At 45.0% G+C, this 17,048-nt stretch overlaps 1 protein-coding gene across 3 annotated transcripts in view; it reads right to left on the bottom strand.

Annotated features, from left to right (window-relative positions):
* CNNM1 (cyclin and CBS domain divalent metal cation transport mediator 1) overlaps positions 1-17,048 on the bottom strand; it is a 72,421-nt gene that overhangs the window by 25,959 nt on the left and 29,414 nt on the right. For 2 of the 3 annotated variants that reach the window (XM_059881949.1, XM_005225629.5), the window contains exons 2-7: positions 16,870-17,013; positions 13,290-13,430; positions 10,899-11,068; positions 8,887-8,986; positions 8,493-8,540; positions 5,012-5,074 (exon numbers count right to left, since the gene is read on the bottom strand). In XM_059881949.1, coding sequence (XP_059737932.1) covers positions 5,012-5,074; positions 8,493-8,540; positions 8,887-8,986; positions 10,899-11,068; positions 13,290-13,430; positions 16,870-17,013 — 666 coding nt within the window. The remainder of the gene's footprint in view (positions 1-5,011; positions 5,075-8,492; positions 8,541-8,886; positions 8,987-10,898; positions 11,069-13,289; positions 13,431-16,869; positions 17,014-17,048) is intronic. The other variant, NM_001206394.2, reaches the window with a different exon arrangement.

Genomic DNA, 17,048 nt, shown 5'->3' with positions numbered 1-17,048 from the left:
TTTCACAAAGTAAAAAGATTATTTTTAGGTTCTTCCTTTATATTCTGGGGAAAAAACTATCCTCACTGATCTCAAAGTACATTACAAATGCAACTGGGCTTTGAACAAGGACTCTCGCTCGCGGCCTCTCTCTCGCTTTTGTTCTTTCATGGATTCAGAAGGACTGTCATGGGGAACTTGAAATCATCTCCACCATCAGGAGAAGAAAAAAGGAACGAATCCGGGGAGAGGGAATGGTAACTGTAGTGGGGCTGTGTACTCTCAGTGGTTTTAAATAAAAACGCCTGCAAATCTGGCTAATCACATATCGCAGCACACTCTGGAGGTAATCCCCACACACTCTGCTCTCCTTATTTCACCCTCAGGCTCAGCTAGAAGGAAACTGCCTATGAGTAATAGTGGCAATATTTGGAGTAGGGACCACCAGCCTCAATCCAAGGTGAGTACATACCATAGTTGATTAGCACAGCTGCTTTCAAAATGCAAACAAGTCACAGCCCTCTAGAGGGCACAACAGGCCCACATTCAGAAACACAGTAAGGTCCCAGGCAACAGAACAAGGCCTAAGAGAGTTGGATTCTGGTCCTCAGCCCTCCGCATCCTAATTACACGTCTGACACTGAGCCAACCGCTTACTTTCTTAGAGTTGTTTTCTTACCTATTGTCCCCAAACAATTTCTGCCCATCTCCTAAGGTGGTTGTCGGGATTTAAACAAAATAACCAGGTCTTTTAAAACCTAAAAGCCCTCTTAATTTCCAGGGACTCTCCTGGAGGTCCAAAGGTTAGGACTCTGTGCTTCCACTGAAGGGGGCAAGAGTTCGATCCCTGGTAGGGAAACTAAGATCCCGCCTGCCATGTGGTGTAACCAAAAAAAAAAAAGATGGGAGTAAGACATAACAATGAAGACCTCCAAGACCTTTTAGAACTAACACCCAAAGAAGATGTCCTTTTCATTATAGGGGACTGGAATGCAAGAGTAAGAAGTCAAGAAACACCTGGGGTAACAGGCAAATTTGGCCTTGGAATATGGAATGAAGAAGGGCAAAGGCTAATAGAGTTTTGCCAAGAGAACCCACTGGTCATAGCAAACATCCTCTTCCAACAACACAAGAGAAGACTCTACACATTGACATCACCAGATGGTCAACACCGAAATCAGACTGATTATATTCTTTGCAGCCAAAGATGGAGAAGCTCTATACAGTCAGCAAAAACAAGACCAGGAGCTGACTGTGGCTCAGATCATGAACTCCTTACTGCCAGATTCACACTTAAATTGAAGAAAGTAGGGAAAACCACTAGACCATTCAGGAATGACCTAAATCAAATTCTTTATGATTACACAGTGAAAGTGAGAAATAGATTTAAGGGACTAGATTTGATAGAGTGCCTGATGAACTATGGAATGAGGTTCGTGACATTGTACAGGAGACAGGGATCAAGACCATCCCCACGGAAAAGAAATGCCAAAAAGCAAAATGGCTGTCTGGGGAGGCCTTACAAATAGCTGTGAAAAGAAGAGAAGCAAAAAGCAAAGGAGAAAAGGAAAGATATAAGCATCTGAATGCAGAGTTCCAAAGAATAGCAAGGAGAGATAAGAAAGCCTTCCTCAATGATCAATGCAAAGAAATAGAGGAAAACAACAGAATGGGAAAGATTAGAGATCTCTTCAAGAAAATCAGAGATACCAAGGGAACATTTCATGCAAAGATGGGCTCGATAAAGGACAGAAATGGTATGGACCTAACAGAAGCAGAAGCTATTAAGAAGAGGTGGCAAGAATACACAGAAGAACTGTACAAAAAAGATCTTCACAACCCAGATAATCACGATGCTGTAATCACTGTCCTAGAGCCAGACATCCTGGACTGTGAAGTCAAGTGGGCCTTAGAAAGCATCACTATGAACAAAGCTAGTGGAGGTGATGGAATTCCAGTTGAGCTATTTCAAATTCTGAAAGATGATGCTGTGAAAGTGCTGCACTCAATATGCCAGCAAATTTGGAAAACTCAGCAGTGGCCACAGGACTGGAAAGGGTCAGTTTTCATTCCAATCCCAAAGAAAGGCAATGCCAAAGAATGCTCAAACTACTGCACAATTGCACTCATCTTACACGCTAGTAAAGTAATGCTCAAAATTCTCCAAGCCAGGCTTTAGCAATACGTGAACTGTGAACCTCCAGATGTTCAAGCTGGTTTTAGAAAAGGCAGAGGAACCAGAGATCAAATTGCCAACATCTGCTGGATCATGGAAAAAGCAAAAGAGTTCCAGAAAAACATCTATTTCTGCTTTATTGACTATGCCAAAGCCTTTGACTGTGTGGATCACAATAAACTGTGGAAAATTCTGAAAGAGATGGGAATACCAGACCACCTGACCTGCCTCTTGAGAAACCTATATGCAGGTCAGGAAGCACCAGTTAGAACTGGACATGAAACAACACACTGGTTCCAAATAGGAAAAGGAGTACGTCAAGGCTGTATATTGTCACCCTGCTTATTTAACTTATATGCAGAGTACATCATGAGGAACGCTGGGCTAGAAGAAGCACAAGAGGGAATCAAGATTGCTGGGAGAAATATCAATAACCTCAGGTATGCATATGACACCACCCTTATGGCATAAAGTGAAGAAGAACTAAAAAGCCTCTTGATGAAAGTGAAAGAGGAGAGTGAAAAAGTTGGCTTAAAGCTCAACATTCAGAAAACTAAGGTCATGGCATCTGGTCCCATCACTTCATGGGAACTAGATGGGGAAACAGTGGAAACAGTGTCAGACTTTATTTTTTTGAGCTCCCAAATCACTGCAGATGGTGACTGCAGCCATGAAATTAAAAGACGCTTACTCCTTGGAAGGAAATTTATGACCAACCTAGACAGTATATTCAAAAGCAGAGACATTACTTTGCCAACAAAAGTGCGTCTAGTCAAGGCTATGGTTTTTCCAGTGGTCATGTATGGATGTGAAAGTTGGACTGTGAAGAAAGCTGAGCACTGAAGAATTGAGGCTTTTGAACTGTGGTGTTGGAGAAGACTCTTGAGAGTCCCTTGGAGTGCGAGAAGATCCAACCAGTCCATTCTGAAGGAGATCAGCCCTGGGATTTCTTTGGAAGGACTGATGCTAAAGCTGAAACTCCAGTACTTTGGCCACCTCATGCGAAGAGTTGACTCATTGGAAAAGACTCTGATGCTGGGAGGGATTGTGGGCAGGAGGAGAAGGGGATGACAGAAGATGAGATGGCTGGATGGCATCACCGACTTAATGGACATGAATTTGAGTGAACTCCGGGAGTTGGTGATGGACAGGGAGGCCTGGCATACTGCAATTCATGGGGTCACAGAGAGTCGGACATGACTGAGCGACTGAACTGGACTGAAGACATAATATATGTAAATTAATGCATCTGTATTAATAAATCAAGTATGGGGCCAGAATGTTCCCAGAACTGCTTTCTGTAAATCCAATGAGTGAGGCTTCTTCTTCTGCTGAGATGGAACAGAAGTAAGAATGACTGGAAATACTCAATTATAGGATTATACTGATGAACTAGAACTAACCTTTTTTTAAGTAGGAAGTTTTCATTAACTAGGTTTTCTGATGAGCTGAGGGTTGATTTTTAAAAAGTATATTCCAGCTCTCATGCTTTCATTCTTCTTCTTTTTTAATGCTTTGATCTTTTTAGTTGAAAATATTTTAAAAATGTGCATCTTCCCTTTCTGCTGAAACTAAAGAGCACATTATTCATTCATCAAGACTCCCCACGTGGGAAGGATCTTGAAGGTCCGTGATGTGGTCATTTCTAATTTTGCTGGCATGTGGGAGTGACCACTCAGCTGGTGAGGGCACCAGAATGGCATCTCTGATGGGCCATTCTCCTGTAGTCATCATAAAGGCATGAGCTCCCACAAAGTGAGAAAAAAAATTTTATTTATTGGTGGAAAATCACCATGAAGAGAGAAAACTGATAAAATTGGAGAAGGTGGTTAATTTGTTTTATACAGATAAGCATGGGAACCAGATGGCTTTTGATGGAAAACTGTGATTTGTGAGAACGTAGAAGTCAACATAAATAGTTCTGAAGTTGCAAATTTGGGGGTTTGAGGTCTCAGCCTATTTGAATGTTGAGAATCTACTATATACACAGTGAAATACAATTGATTTCTTGATGATGAGGCTATGGTGGGGCCTCAGAATCACTACCATAGCATTGGAATAAGGAAGATGGATGTAGAGGGTGTGGGGAAGTGGATTGTGCTTTAACTTCAGGGTAACTTAAATAAATCCTTATTTTGGTCATTATTTCCTCCATGAAACTAAGAGATCAACTTCTAGGGATGAAAAAAGGAAACAAGTTCTTAACCGATTATTCAGATTTATTATATTCTATTCCATCTTAGAGTTATAGTATGGAGCTGCTTTACCTGATTAAAAGGAAATCGGTAACTTTTCATTAACAGGAGAGGTTCAACCTAATGAAAAGCTGTTCTGAAGTTTTTAATATAGCATCCTTTGTGTGAGCAGAGCCAGAGCGATTATGGTCACTACATAGTAACATTTCAAGGAAGATGAGGTGGGGTTAGTGGTTAACTGAGGTCAGAGACCACGTAGAGGAAAAGACAGAGGAAAAATGGAAATAAAGCATAGCCTTTCATTGTTTTCTCCCATTTTTCATCTGCTGCACCTCTTATCCCTCCTTTCTGCAGTCAGACAAACGATAAGGAAAAACTCAGACCGTTCCTCTCCAGCCCTCCCCATTTCTCACATGGATGCACACAGGCATATCCCTGGGGGCTAAGTTCATAAGTGACACCGCTGCACCAGCAATGCTTGGGCAGTGAGTACCAGTGAGTAGTAGCAATGCATCGTGCCATGCCTACATCCTGGGCGTGTCTGTTGGGAGAGGCTAGTTTTCATGCGGGACAGTGACAGAGACCAAAGGCCTCTTGTAAACCCCATGGATCTATGGAGACCCCATGGATCTATGGAGACCGAGACCCCATGCATGTTTACCTGGGGAGCCTGCCAGAGAGTCCCCTCTGCTGAAGGCGAAGGTACGAGACACAGAGACGGGCACTAAAGAGTCAAGGATTTGTGAGTTGTGAAGGGGAAGATAAACACAAAAGGAGAGAGACAAAGAGCAAAGTGGGTGAGACAGTCTGCTCCTGGATCTTCACAACATCCCATTTCTCTGCCAAAGGGAGTCTTGCCTCTGGAAACATGGAAATCGCATCTTCTCACAAAGTCACTCTCCGGAAAGAAGAAAATAAATAGATTTTGCTGAAGTTCTTCCAGAAAGATGCACAATAATCTCAGAGGGGATGAGACCCACCAGTGACAAGAAAGGCAGTGCCCCAGCAGGGAGTATGCATGGGCAGTGTTCCGTCTGTTCCTTTTTGAGCCAGCACATGTGTTGGGAGCCCAGCACTGCATCCCCTCGGGGCCCTCCAGACTGCCTTAGGGTTTCTCACCTGCGGGAGGGCTGAAAGCAAAGTGCAAGCTCCTGCTAGGGGGGGCATCCTCGAGGAAGAGGAGGCCATCTTCTGCCTCGGACTCATAGGAGTTCCCTCTGTGGGCACAGTGCTGGGGAGGAACTGTGCACAGCTAGAGCCTTGGGACACAGGAAGGGCAGTTTCTAGCAATCTTCATGTGAATCAACTTGATAAACTAAATCAGTCACTTCTTAGCCAGTACAAGTGCTCCAAAGTACCCCTCTTCCTATCCCCTTTTCCTTCGCTCTCTTTCCCCACAGTCTGAAATGGTGCTGGCTATCACTTGGGGCCTGGGTGGAGTGGAATGTGTAGTAATATTCCAGTCCTTCACCGACCTTGATCCTGATCCAGCAGTCCGGGAGGCAATCTGTCTTTATCCCTCTTATCTGATCATTCCCAGAGTCCCTTCCAAGAAACTGAAGTCAGTCTGCAGGTGACAGCACTCTGAAATAGGTGGCTTTGGCAGTCTTAGTTGCTGCACCCAATGATTTGCCCGAAATTACCCAATAGTGTAAAGGGGAGAGGGGAGAGGGGAGAGCCTTATCCTACCTGATAATCATTTATTTTGTCAAGAAATCACATTCTTTGTCAAGGAATATTTAAATGGGCCCCTAGTGTTGCAAGACACACTGGAATAAGAAACCCCATTGTCTCGAGAAGAATCCTCGTACTTCTGGCCTACAAATTAAATATATCTCAGTCAAGCAAATAGGAGCCTTGTTCTCTCCCACTTCCACACCCCTGTGGGCATCTGTTCTGGTCACGCTGAGCTCAGACCCCATTCCTCCGGATTACCAGGCTCACTTTGGTCCTCCTGGGTTCCCTGGCAATCAGAACCAAGACAAAGGAGACAATACTGATTGTGTTTCCTTCACCCAGCACAGGAAAAGCAGAGGGATTGACTTATAACCTCAGACTCAACTTTGAGGCATCGGTCACAGGGCCAGTGTTCTGGCAAACTCATCATCTCATTTATCACCCTCAAGGCTGACAAAGCTCCAGATTGGCATCAACGACAGGGCTAGTTAGGTAGACTGAGACCCTACAAGAATCCATCACTTTGTGGTCCAGCCTTAAGCTCTTTCTTGACCTACAAGTAAGGTTCTTGGACAGTGAAAGATGCTGGGTGGTTGGACCTGGGCTGAGAGGTGGACCTGGAATAAGCAGGGGCAGGGGGGTAGTGGTGGTGGGCTTGGCAGTTATCCACACCTAACTCTATTAGATGTGGAGGGCTCGTGGGGGAGAAAGGAAAATGTCTCTATATCCCTACAAGCTAATTTGATTTCTTTTTCCTCCTGAAGATGGATAAATAAAGATGCTCAGAAGTGTGGGGAGGGAAAGAGAGGTTAACATTTCTTTTTAGTTAACCAGTTTTGAAGGAGAGATTACTATTGCAGGTTTATTCTGTCTCAATGATAAAATGGATTTTGATAGGAAGAACTAGAGACAGGAAGGAAGGAGGAACCAAATAACATTTTCCCACTACTTAAAAAAATTTTTTTTAAAGAAAGAAAGTCATGTAAATTAGATGGGCTTGGGACCTTTACGCAGCAATTTACCCCTAGAGTCCCCACTTCTTTTGGTCTTATGTAAAGGCCAACACATCTAGGTAACACTTTGAATCTCAGTAGTCACTCTACCTTGAGCAAGGACCAATGTGATGGCTGGTGGAGACCTCCTTTAGAGAACCAAGGTCTACTTGGTCCTGTAGACCATCCCTCTCCCATATCTTGACTTCTTGTTCTGCAAACTGATGCTTCCTTCACCAACCTTAATTGACATTTGCCAGTTTATATAACAACATACCAGGGTTTTTTGTTACAGCCCTCCTTCCACATATGTGGGACCACTCCTTGGGTGTGGGCAGCTATTTCAATTTCTTTTAAGTCCTCTGTTGGGCCAGGATGGGAAATTACACTGTAAATTGTCCCAATATTCCCACATAGAAATGACATCCTTGAACATGTTGGATCTAAGATCTGTATTTCATTGTGCTGTTTGAACAAGTCAGGCCACTGGAATGCACTGAGGTAAATAGTTGCATTGAGGTGATTCGGAGCAGGTCATTTCTTTAGTTTCTCTGTTAAAACAGTACCTACTTTTCAGGTGCCGTGGATTGTGATTTCAAGCTTTGGGACCCTCTGATAAATCCCAATATAAAGCACTATGGAAGATTTTCTTTTTTTTTTTATGATGAGAAAAAACACCCATTTGGCATTAAAATGGCCACCATAAACACTAAGAGCTGAAAGCAATGCAAAATTCAGACTGGTGAATCAAAGACAAATCTAGAGAAATAATGCTTTTTGGATCACACTTATATCACAACAAATGCCATGCCCTCTAAACACAAGTACGATAACTGATGCAGGAAGCAGAGAGAAGGTAGAGTACAGAAGGGGCAGAGAACACCCACCAGAAGCCTGTGCCAGCCCCTGCCATCAGCATGCATGGCCAGCCGCAGACCCCTCCCCACCTGCTGAGATGTGGTCAACGAGCAAAGAGAAGCAGATGAGCAATATACGTGCCAGCCTGGGCTTTCCATCCTAAGATCTTGCTGTTGCTGCTTACTAAATGCCACAGACACAATAATAGCATATTACGGTTTGCAAGTAGAGGACAGAAGGTGAATTACCACAGCAGAGAAGGAACGGTTCAACCTCCAGCAGAGCACACAAAACCACCTGCTTGCATTCCCTGGCAGGTGATAGCAAATGGTGCCTCCCCTCACAACCTCCCTCGCTGGGCATTCATCATTTTGCACATGAGCAGAGAAGCAGCAGAAAACATTCTAGACTCTCAGAAACTAAGCTCCCCCGCCCCCTGCCCTGTGGTCTGCGGGTACCTGGCAGAAAGCAGTGTTCCTGGCAGAGCATACAAAGAGGCTGCCAGCATTTATGTTAGTCCCAGCCCAGGCTGAGAGTGGTTGGTCCGGGTCCCCAGCCTGGGCTGAGGCAGGACCTCGGCAGGGAGGACGAGGGAGGGGTTTGAGAGATACATACGAAAGACAGAGGATCCAGCCAGACTTCCAACCTTCCGCACATCGTTATCTAAGGACAGAAGGATGCAGTGTGTTTCAGAGGCAATTCAGAAAACACACCTTCTTAAAGGAATTCTCCCTCTCCCACCCCACCCACAGCACCAATCAACCCTGCAAAAACAGGTAATCAGGTGGAAGTATAAAGAGTAAATGTGTTTTTTCATATTGAAAATTACCACTATCCATCCCTAACACTGGATAATGTTACAGTCTACTATGTACTTCCACTTCTAAAGTCCGGGAAGGTAAAAGGCTTGTCCGGGGTCCATAACAGGAGTCATGACTTGGAACCCAGATGCATTTTCTCCACTATCCCACTGCTTCCCCAATAAGCTATGGCTTGGAAACTGGAATACCTGAGCAAGCAGTGGTCATGATGGCTGGGACACCATAGTAGGTGAAGGCTCCGTTCTCGAAGCGAAGGCCTTCCTTACCAACCTCCACTTCCACTTTACCCTGGAGAAAGAAGGTAGTGTGCTAAGGGTGTGGACAAGCACTTCCAGCTCTTTTAGTGAAGATGACCCTAAGTACTTCTGTTTGGATAATAAGTGGACCTAAAAATCTTATCACAGGAGAATGTGAATTCCATCCAGATATGTTTTGAAACAGCAGCTTTAACTTCAGGAGCCCTTGGCAGTAAAGTTCTTGTTTAGTTAATAAAGCAGTATCCAGTCATGAACATGCAAGCTTTCCTTGAAGACTCTAATGGCTCCTTCATGAGGCAGGTCCAGCTAGCTCAGGACCCTATAAACCCCATAAACTGCTCCAGTGGTATAGTCTGAGACTGCTGCTGCTAAGTCACTTCAGTCGTGTCCAACTCTGTGTGACCCCATAGATGGCAGCCCACCAGGCTCCCCGACCCTGGGATTCTCCAGGCAAGAACACTGGAGTGGGTTGCCATTTCCTTCTCCAATGCATGAAAGTGAAAAGTGAAAGTGCAGTCTCTCAGTCATGTCCCACTCTTAGCGACCCCATGGACTGCAGCCTACCAGGCTCCTCCATCCATGGGATTTTCCAGGCAAGAGTACTGGAGTGGGGTGCCATTGCCTTCTCTGATAGACCATCTCTATTATCTCTAGCTGAGATAAAGCCAGATTCTGTGAGAAGCTTGAGCATATGGTATGCTATTAGGGGTCTGAAACCGTGTGTATGCACTGCATGGATCCATCCCAGACCCTACAAGGCCTGTACTATTTTTACCCCCAGTTTTATAGATGAATCAATTTTGAGGCTCATAAAGATTAAATAACTGAGTCAAGGTTAGTTAACAAGTACCAATATTGGAATTTTAAAACTAGGTCTTTCCAATTTCTGAACCTACCCTCTTGCCCCTATATTTTACCCCCGCCAAGATTTATTTGAAAATGGTTATGTTTATATTAGGCATAAGACTCTACTAGTGTTCCTTGTGTTATATAAACAATGTAAACACCCTTCTCAATTTCCAACAGTAAAGAATGCGACTCCATTTCTGGAGAAGAAGGCATTTTAACGAGGTTATCTGGAAGGATGGGTTTGAGGCATATACCATGTCCGAGCAGACAGGTGGCAGGGGGACTGTAACAGAGAGGCCCTTTCTAAGTCACTGTGAATTTAATTAAGATTTTAAGACAATCATTGTATTTAGGGTTCACCAGATTCTACTGGGAAGAGACTGTGAATAGGGGCGGGGCTAATGGTGGAGCCAGGCCAGGAGGCGGGGCTGGAACCTTGCCTGACATTTATTAACAGGCCTCTCCGCTTATTTACACCCCCTCAGGGCAGGGTGGGTGACTGTACTCATGTGAGTACCAGGAAGATGCTGCAGCTCTCTCATTTGCTTGTTTATTCCCTCATAGCGCCCTTAAGGAGAAGATTAAGGGACTGCAACAGTTGAAGTGTGGCAGAGAGAGTGGACCTGTTTCATGTGCCTCCAGAGAGCAGAGCATGGACCAGTGGGTGGAAATCAGAGATGGTGAGGTTTTAGCTCGACAGAGAGAAGAGCTTAAAACAAGGAGTGCCTGCAATTTGGGAGGCAGTGCACAGTTGCATTCCTGGGCATGGCCAAGCAGAGACAAGAGGTGATAGGGATTTTGTAGGACACCAGTTTAGGAAGTTCAGCAGCAGAACCCCTCGGCTGGGAGTTACCCACTGCACCCCCAACCACAAACATTGCTGACATCAGACTAAATGCCATCAAGATCCCATCACTCTAGGATGCCAGCCAGTCACACCTGTCTCCTTCTGTGAGTCATGGACAAACGCCCGCCCCAACTGGCCTTGCTCCCAAGGCAGCCTTGGAACCTGGCTCGGAGGAGGCATGGGCATTCCTCGTCAGCCTGGAGAAGTCCTACCTTGCCCTTGGAGGGTCCAAGGCTTTCCCACTCACCTGCAGAAGCAGCACAAAGTAGTCCACGGGGCGGTTGCGCTGGTAGAGGTAGTGTTCCGGGGCCTTCTTGTTCTTCTCATCAAACTTCAGCTCCTGGATCACGTTGGGATGTTTCAAGAGCCGAAGCAGGATCTTCTCCGAGAGGTACAGAGACTTAAACGGCTCCACTTCTAGGGGAGGGTGAAGGCAGGAGGAATCGGCAGCAGGGAGGAGTCAGGGTGGACATAACCAGAGCCATTCATGCTCCATGCTCCATCCTGCAATTCCCGTAGGTGGGTGGGTCGGGGGGTGTCTTAAGCCCAAGTGTGCATCTTCGGGCCCTCTGGGGATATGGGTACCTGCACTGGCATTTCAGGTCACTGTTATGACAGTGTCAATTTTGTTATTAATTTTCTCATTCACTTTATTTAAAGCTGCACATAGACTTAAAAAAGAAGAAAATCCTGCCATCTGTGACAGCATGGATGAACCTGGAGGATGTTATGCTAGGTGACATAAGCCAGGCACAGAGGGACAAATACTACATGATACCATTTATATGATGAATCTAAAATAGTCAAATTCATAGAAACAGAGAGTAGAATGGGCTGGGAGAATGAGGTAATGGGGATATTAGTCAGAGGGTACAGAGTTCCAGTTGTGCCAGATGAATAAATCCTAGAGATCTACTGCACAGCATATAGAGCCCAAGAACAATGCTATACTGAAGACTCTTGAGAGTCCCTTGGACAGCAAGGAGATCCAACTAGTCCATCCTAAAGGAAATCAGTCCTGAATATTCACTGGAAGGACTGATGCTGAAGGTGAAACGCCAATACTTTGGCCACCTGATGCCAAGAACTGACTCATTTGAAAAGACCCTGATGCTGGGAAAGATTGAAGGTGGGAGGAGGAGGGGAAAACAGAGGGTGAGATGGTTGGATGGCTTCACCTACTCAATGCACATGAGTTTGGGTAAACTCCGGGAGCTGGTGATGGACAGGTAGGCCTGGCGTGCTGCGGTCCATGGGGTCGCAAAGAGTCCGACATGACTGAGCGACTGAACTGAATTGAACTTAAAATTTTGCTAAGATCTTATATTAACACACATACACACACACACACACACACACACGAATAGTAATAACACATATAGAAAGTGGCAGGAAACTTTTGGAAGTGATGTTTATGGCACAGATTATGATGATGGTTTTATGAATGTATGTGTATCTCGAAGCTCATCAAGTTGTTTACATTAAATATGTACCATTTTTTGTATGTCAACTATATTGCAATAAAGTGGTTTAAAAAGCAGCTGGAGTTAGACATGGATAAGTAAGCCATGTGAACATGGCTAAAAATGTTTTTGTTTTAATGCTATGATCAAATGAAATACAGAGAATTTAATCTGACTTATTTGTATGATGTATATCTGTTGAGTGAAATGAAATTTCAAGTTAACAGGAACACTTAATTATTTAAGTGGAAAGTTCTCAATAAGAAGCATCATTGCATTGTCTTTACATATTAATAGATATTATTATATACTATATTATTATGTTATGTTATACTATACTATTATATTACGGCATATCATTATATTTACAGATACATTTGCTTTGTTCCAGGAAATCAGATATCCAGTTGACATCTGTAGTCATTGAAAGACTATATTAGAACTATAAAGTCAGAACTATATTACACGTTTAAAACCCTAAAGAAGCTCCAATTTAAAATTTTCTACCTTTTAGCATCTGGAATAGTACTAGCATTCATTATGCACCCAATAAATACATGCTGGATTAATTAAATAGTGAACTTACTAATGTGTGTGATTGTTCTAGGTCAGCACATAATTAGGCATGAATGAGGAGATTAGACAGTTCAAAGACAATTTTACCTTCTTTACAAGAAGGAGAAGTTTATCTTTGGATCCTCTCTTTTTTTTTCTCTAAAGATTCTGGGATTCACAATCCATGTCTGTATTTGAAGAACTCATAGCTCACAGGCCTACATGGCCCCTGGAGAGTCCGGGCCCCCAGGGCTTTGTAGCTACATAGGACATCGCCTGTCCCTCCCAGATGAACCCTCTGGGCCACCAACCCCCACCATGAAGCAGGTAGAGGAAGGGAAAGTGCAGTGGTGGATTCCTCAGCTCTTTTCTCAAGTAGAAGAGAGAAAAGCAGAGTTGCATCATACTCACTTACCCTGAGAAAATCGGAGGCTGAAAACGAGCAAATGTAGGGTCCTGTTGCCCCTGCCCAAGGATAACCTCCTCTTCTGGAACAGAGGTTCTCAGTCCCTGCACTGGACTCGTTGCAAGGTGTTAAGGATGACTGATGCCTGGGTCCCGCCCTCCAGAGCTGCCTTGCCTGCCTGGGGTGGAGATGCAGGAGGGCAGGGTCATCATACCTGTGGCCATGAAGCGGTGTGTGGCCAGCAGAAGCTGTGGCGAGATCTTCACCCTCATCTCTGAGTCGGAAAGCTTAAACAAGGAGAAGTCGTGCCGCTTCCTCTCCCTGTGTGGGACCCTCTGCTTTTTCCGATTGTCTGCTGTGGGGACAGGGGACAGATCGCAACTATCTCAGAGTCACTGTTGATTTTTGGAGGTTTCACCTGAGACAGGTCCTTTGGGACCATGGGGATTTCTGGAAAGTGTCAACAAGGCTCTGTATTAATCGCACTGAAGTGGTGAACAGTGGAAAAGTGGAAGGCTGGCCTGGGGCTCCAAAGTTCAGGCTTCTAGGGCTGGCTCCCCTGCTTATGAGCCGTGCAGCATCTCTAAGCATCACAGTCTTGTGTGCTTTAATTTATACAATAGAGTTAGTGATTAATCATAACTCTTCTGCTCATAAGTTTAGTGTCTGCATGCTTAGTCACTCCATCGTGTCCGACTGTATTCAACCCCAGGGACTGTAGCCTGCCAGGTTCTTCTGTCCATGGGATTCTCCAGGCAAGAATACTGGAGTGGGTAGCCATTCCCTTCTTCAAGGGTCTTCGAAACTCAGGGATAGAACTCAGGTCTCCTGCATTGTAGGCAGATTCTTTACCGTCTGAGCAACCAGGGAAGCCCCATAAGGTTAATGATTAATTGTAATTTTTCTGCTCATCTCAGGTAGTTATTATAAGACTCCCATCAGAATCTATCTGTGAAATGCTTACAAATAACTGTATGCTTACAAAAAGGACTTCACACACGAGGGACTTGTGTTCTTAGCATCAGGGACTCTGGCAGGGCCTGGGGGTTTATGCCTCGGCCATACTCCTGTCCCCAGAGCTGGACTCACCTCGTGTCTTCCCACTGATTGAAACCATGCTCTGAGCGGTACAGACGGATGCCACCCAAAGGAGGTGGGGGGTGGTCACTCCTCTTTCCACTCACAATTCTCTTGCTTCAACCCTGGCCCCTCCACCGGGAGAGAATTGGGGGAAATAAAGGAAAGGAGAAAAATGCAACTAGCTCTATAATCCATAAAGGTGAGTTCTCCGGGTGGGCCTCAGGCAGGAGTATTGTGATTATTGATTGAAAAAAATCTCTGCTTTTTCCAGTTTAATTTTTCTCTCTGCTTTTTAAAATCTTGTCTCTCTCTCTCTAAATATATATATATATATATATATATATATATATTTTTTTTTTTTTTTTTCCCCCCAGGGGGTGACTTCCCTGGTGGTCCAGTGGCTAAGACTCCACGCTCCCAAGGCAGGGGGCCTGGGTTTGACCCTTGGTCAGGGATCTAAGATGCCACATGCCACAACAAAGTGTTTGCATGTTGCAACTAAAAAGATCCTGAGTGCTGCAACTAAGACCTGACACAGCCAAATAAATCAATAAAAATCTGTTTTGGGATAAAGGGTAGGTTTTCTTTGGTCATATGTCTCTTGCTTTCCCTTAGTACTGAGTAAAATATTGAAACTTTAACCTATCTTAACCTGTGCTAGGGAAGCAGAGAAGCAGATTAGGGTTTTTCTAAAGTTGCCCTGGAGCAAAACAGCGGTTCAGGGAACTCTCAGTGCAGGCTGAACAGACACACTGGAAATGAAAGGGAGAGAACTCCAGGGGACGGGCTCCCTGGGACTCTCCCCCTCCTGATTTCGCTCTGCCACATGACTGAGTTCCCTTCTAGAAGGAAGAAAGTGCCCTCCTTCACACTGCTCTTTTGTGGGCCTGCCTTGGATTTCCGGCCCCGGCTTTAAGGCTCCTTGTGTCTGGTTGCCACAAATGGTGAGATCCCACAGTGAGATCCAGGCCCAGCTGTCCTGAGGGTCAGGATCTGGGGAGAAGCAACACAGTAGTCCTGGCTCCTCAGCCTTCTCACCGTTCTTAAGGATTCATGCTTATTTATAAGAATGGGAAAATCATAACCCTCTCTTTTAGAGAGGGGATGGTTTAGCAAGACAGCAGCAAAGATATCTATCAGACCACTCTTTTCCATTACTAGTAAGTAACCTTCTGATTTATATGACGTGTTCGTCTAAATATTCCCTCTCTCTCCTCCATCAGAATGCTACCAAATAGTTAATCACTGGAGAATCAGTTTCCTCTGATCTCCCTCTTCATTCCTTCTATTTTATTTTATTTATTTTTAAAATACTTTTTTTTGATGTGAACCATTTTTAAAGTCTTTATTGAATTTGTTAAAAATTGCTTATGTTTTATGTTTTGTTTTTTTGGCCATGAGGCATTTGGGGTCTTAGCTCTCCAAGCAAGGACTGAACCCATACCACCTGCGTTGGAAGATGGAGTCTTACCCAAGGACTGCCAGGGAAGTCCCCATTCCTTCAATTTATCAGGTTGTTGAAACAAATGCCCTAGGAAGAGCTTACTCACTTAGACTGCTGTCACTACTATTAACATCAGCCACTAACACTTTAGTGTGAATATTTTCACCAATATATCTATTGAGACACTTGGGATTTCTAAATCTAGAGCAGAGTGATAGTCAGAGGTGGAGAAGGGGAAAAGGACTGGGGGATGGAGAGATCAGCCCCTATTTTAAGGTGATGAGCTGGGCCGGGGCTCCACTGCAACAGCAGACACTGTGACGCTCCTGCTAAGTTTCATCAAGGCTTGGCCCACCTTGGTCTGATCTCTTCTCACCCCAAAGGGAAGCACTCTTTCTGCACCACTCACTGCCTTAGCGTCTTGAAGTTTTTTCTACTAGGAGCTTGTCTCTGAACAGTTGCCCCAGCAAACCAAGGACACAGATCTGGAGTGGGTTCTCTGAGGGGAGGATGGGGACTGCTGTTATACTTGATGAAACTGGGAGGAGGGGACACTTACTGGCCTAGGGACTCCCGTGGATTTGATAACACTCCCATTTTTGAGGAAAGCAGGCCTTTGTAATGTTTGTGAGCAAAGCTTTGATAAGACTCAGTAACGAAAGCAGTCACTATCGCAGGGAGGAACCTGTGTTGTTCCTGGGAGGATTGGGGAGGAGGGTGAGGAGACTAGACCAGAGCCAGGGGTGAAAGGGAGGAGGAGGGGAACCAGGCAGCAGGGTTGAAACATACACAGGACAAGAGCAGCGTCTAAAAGGACGACTTAGGTCTGGCTTAGGTTGTGCTGGGTGATGTCATGAGTCTCCACAGCACGCTGATGTTGTTGTGAGTGAATCATGAGTGGAACCCCCAGGGATGCCGGGGTCTATGTCCAGGTGGACAAAGAGACAAGCCAGGAACAACACAGGGGACAGAAACAAGGGCAGAGAGGTCATCCGAGGTGCACTTCATTTCCTCCATCCAAAGGCCAGGAGGTCTCCTTTTCATAGTCTTGGCTCTGTTCCTAAAGGTTCTCTCTTGATAAACATTTAGCTAGCATACTCTCAGTGACTCATCGGTGGTTCAGGCTGGGGCATCTTGCCATGCCAGCCCCTGGGGCACACACAGCAACACTTGGGGCTTGTCCTGACCCCCTTTCACACTGTTCATTAAATTAAGCCAGCTCTGAGAACCTCACAGGAAAATATGATGGCTTTGGACAAGAGCCACTTACTGTAGAGGTCAGTTTCATCCAGGATCTCTGACTTGATGATCTCCTCTATGATGTCCTCCAGTGTGACGATGCCCATCACCTCATAGAAGGGGTCCCCTTCTCCCTCGTTATTCACCCGCTGGACAATGGCCAGGTGAGACTTTCCTAGAGACAAAGGAAGTCACAGTTAAGCATCTGGG

This window comes from Bos taurus, chromosome 26 (assembly GCF_002263795.3).
Source record: "Bos taurus isolate L1 Dominette 01449 registration number 42190680 breed Hereford chromosome 26, ARS-UCD2.0, whole genome shotgun sequence".
Classification (NCBI taxonomy): domain Eukaryota; kingdom Metazoa; phylum Chordata; class Mammalia; order Artiodactyla; family Bovidae; genus Bos; species Bos taurus.
Note: the sequence above shows the minus strand (reverse complement) of the source record. Positions and strands in the feature narration are given on the sequence as shown.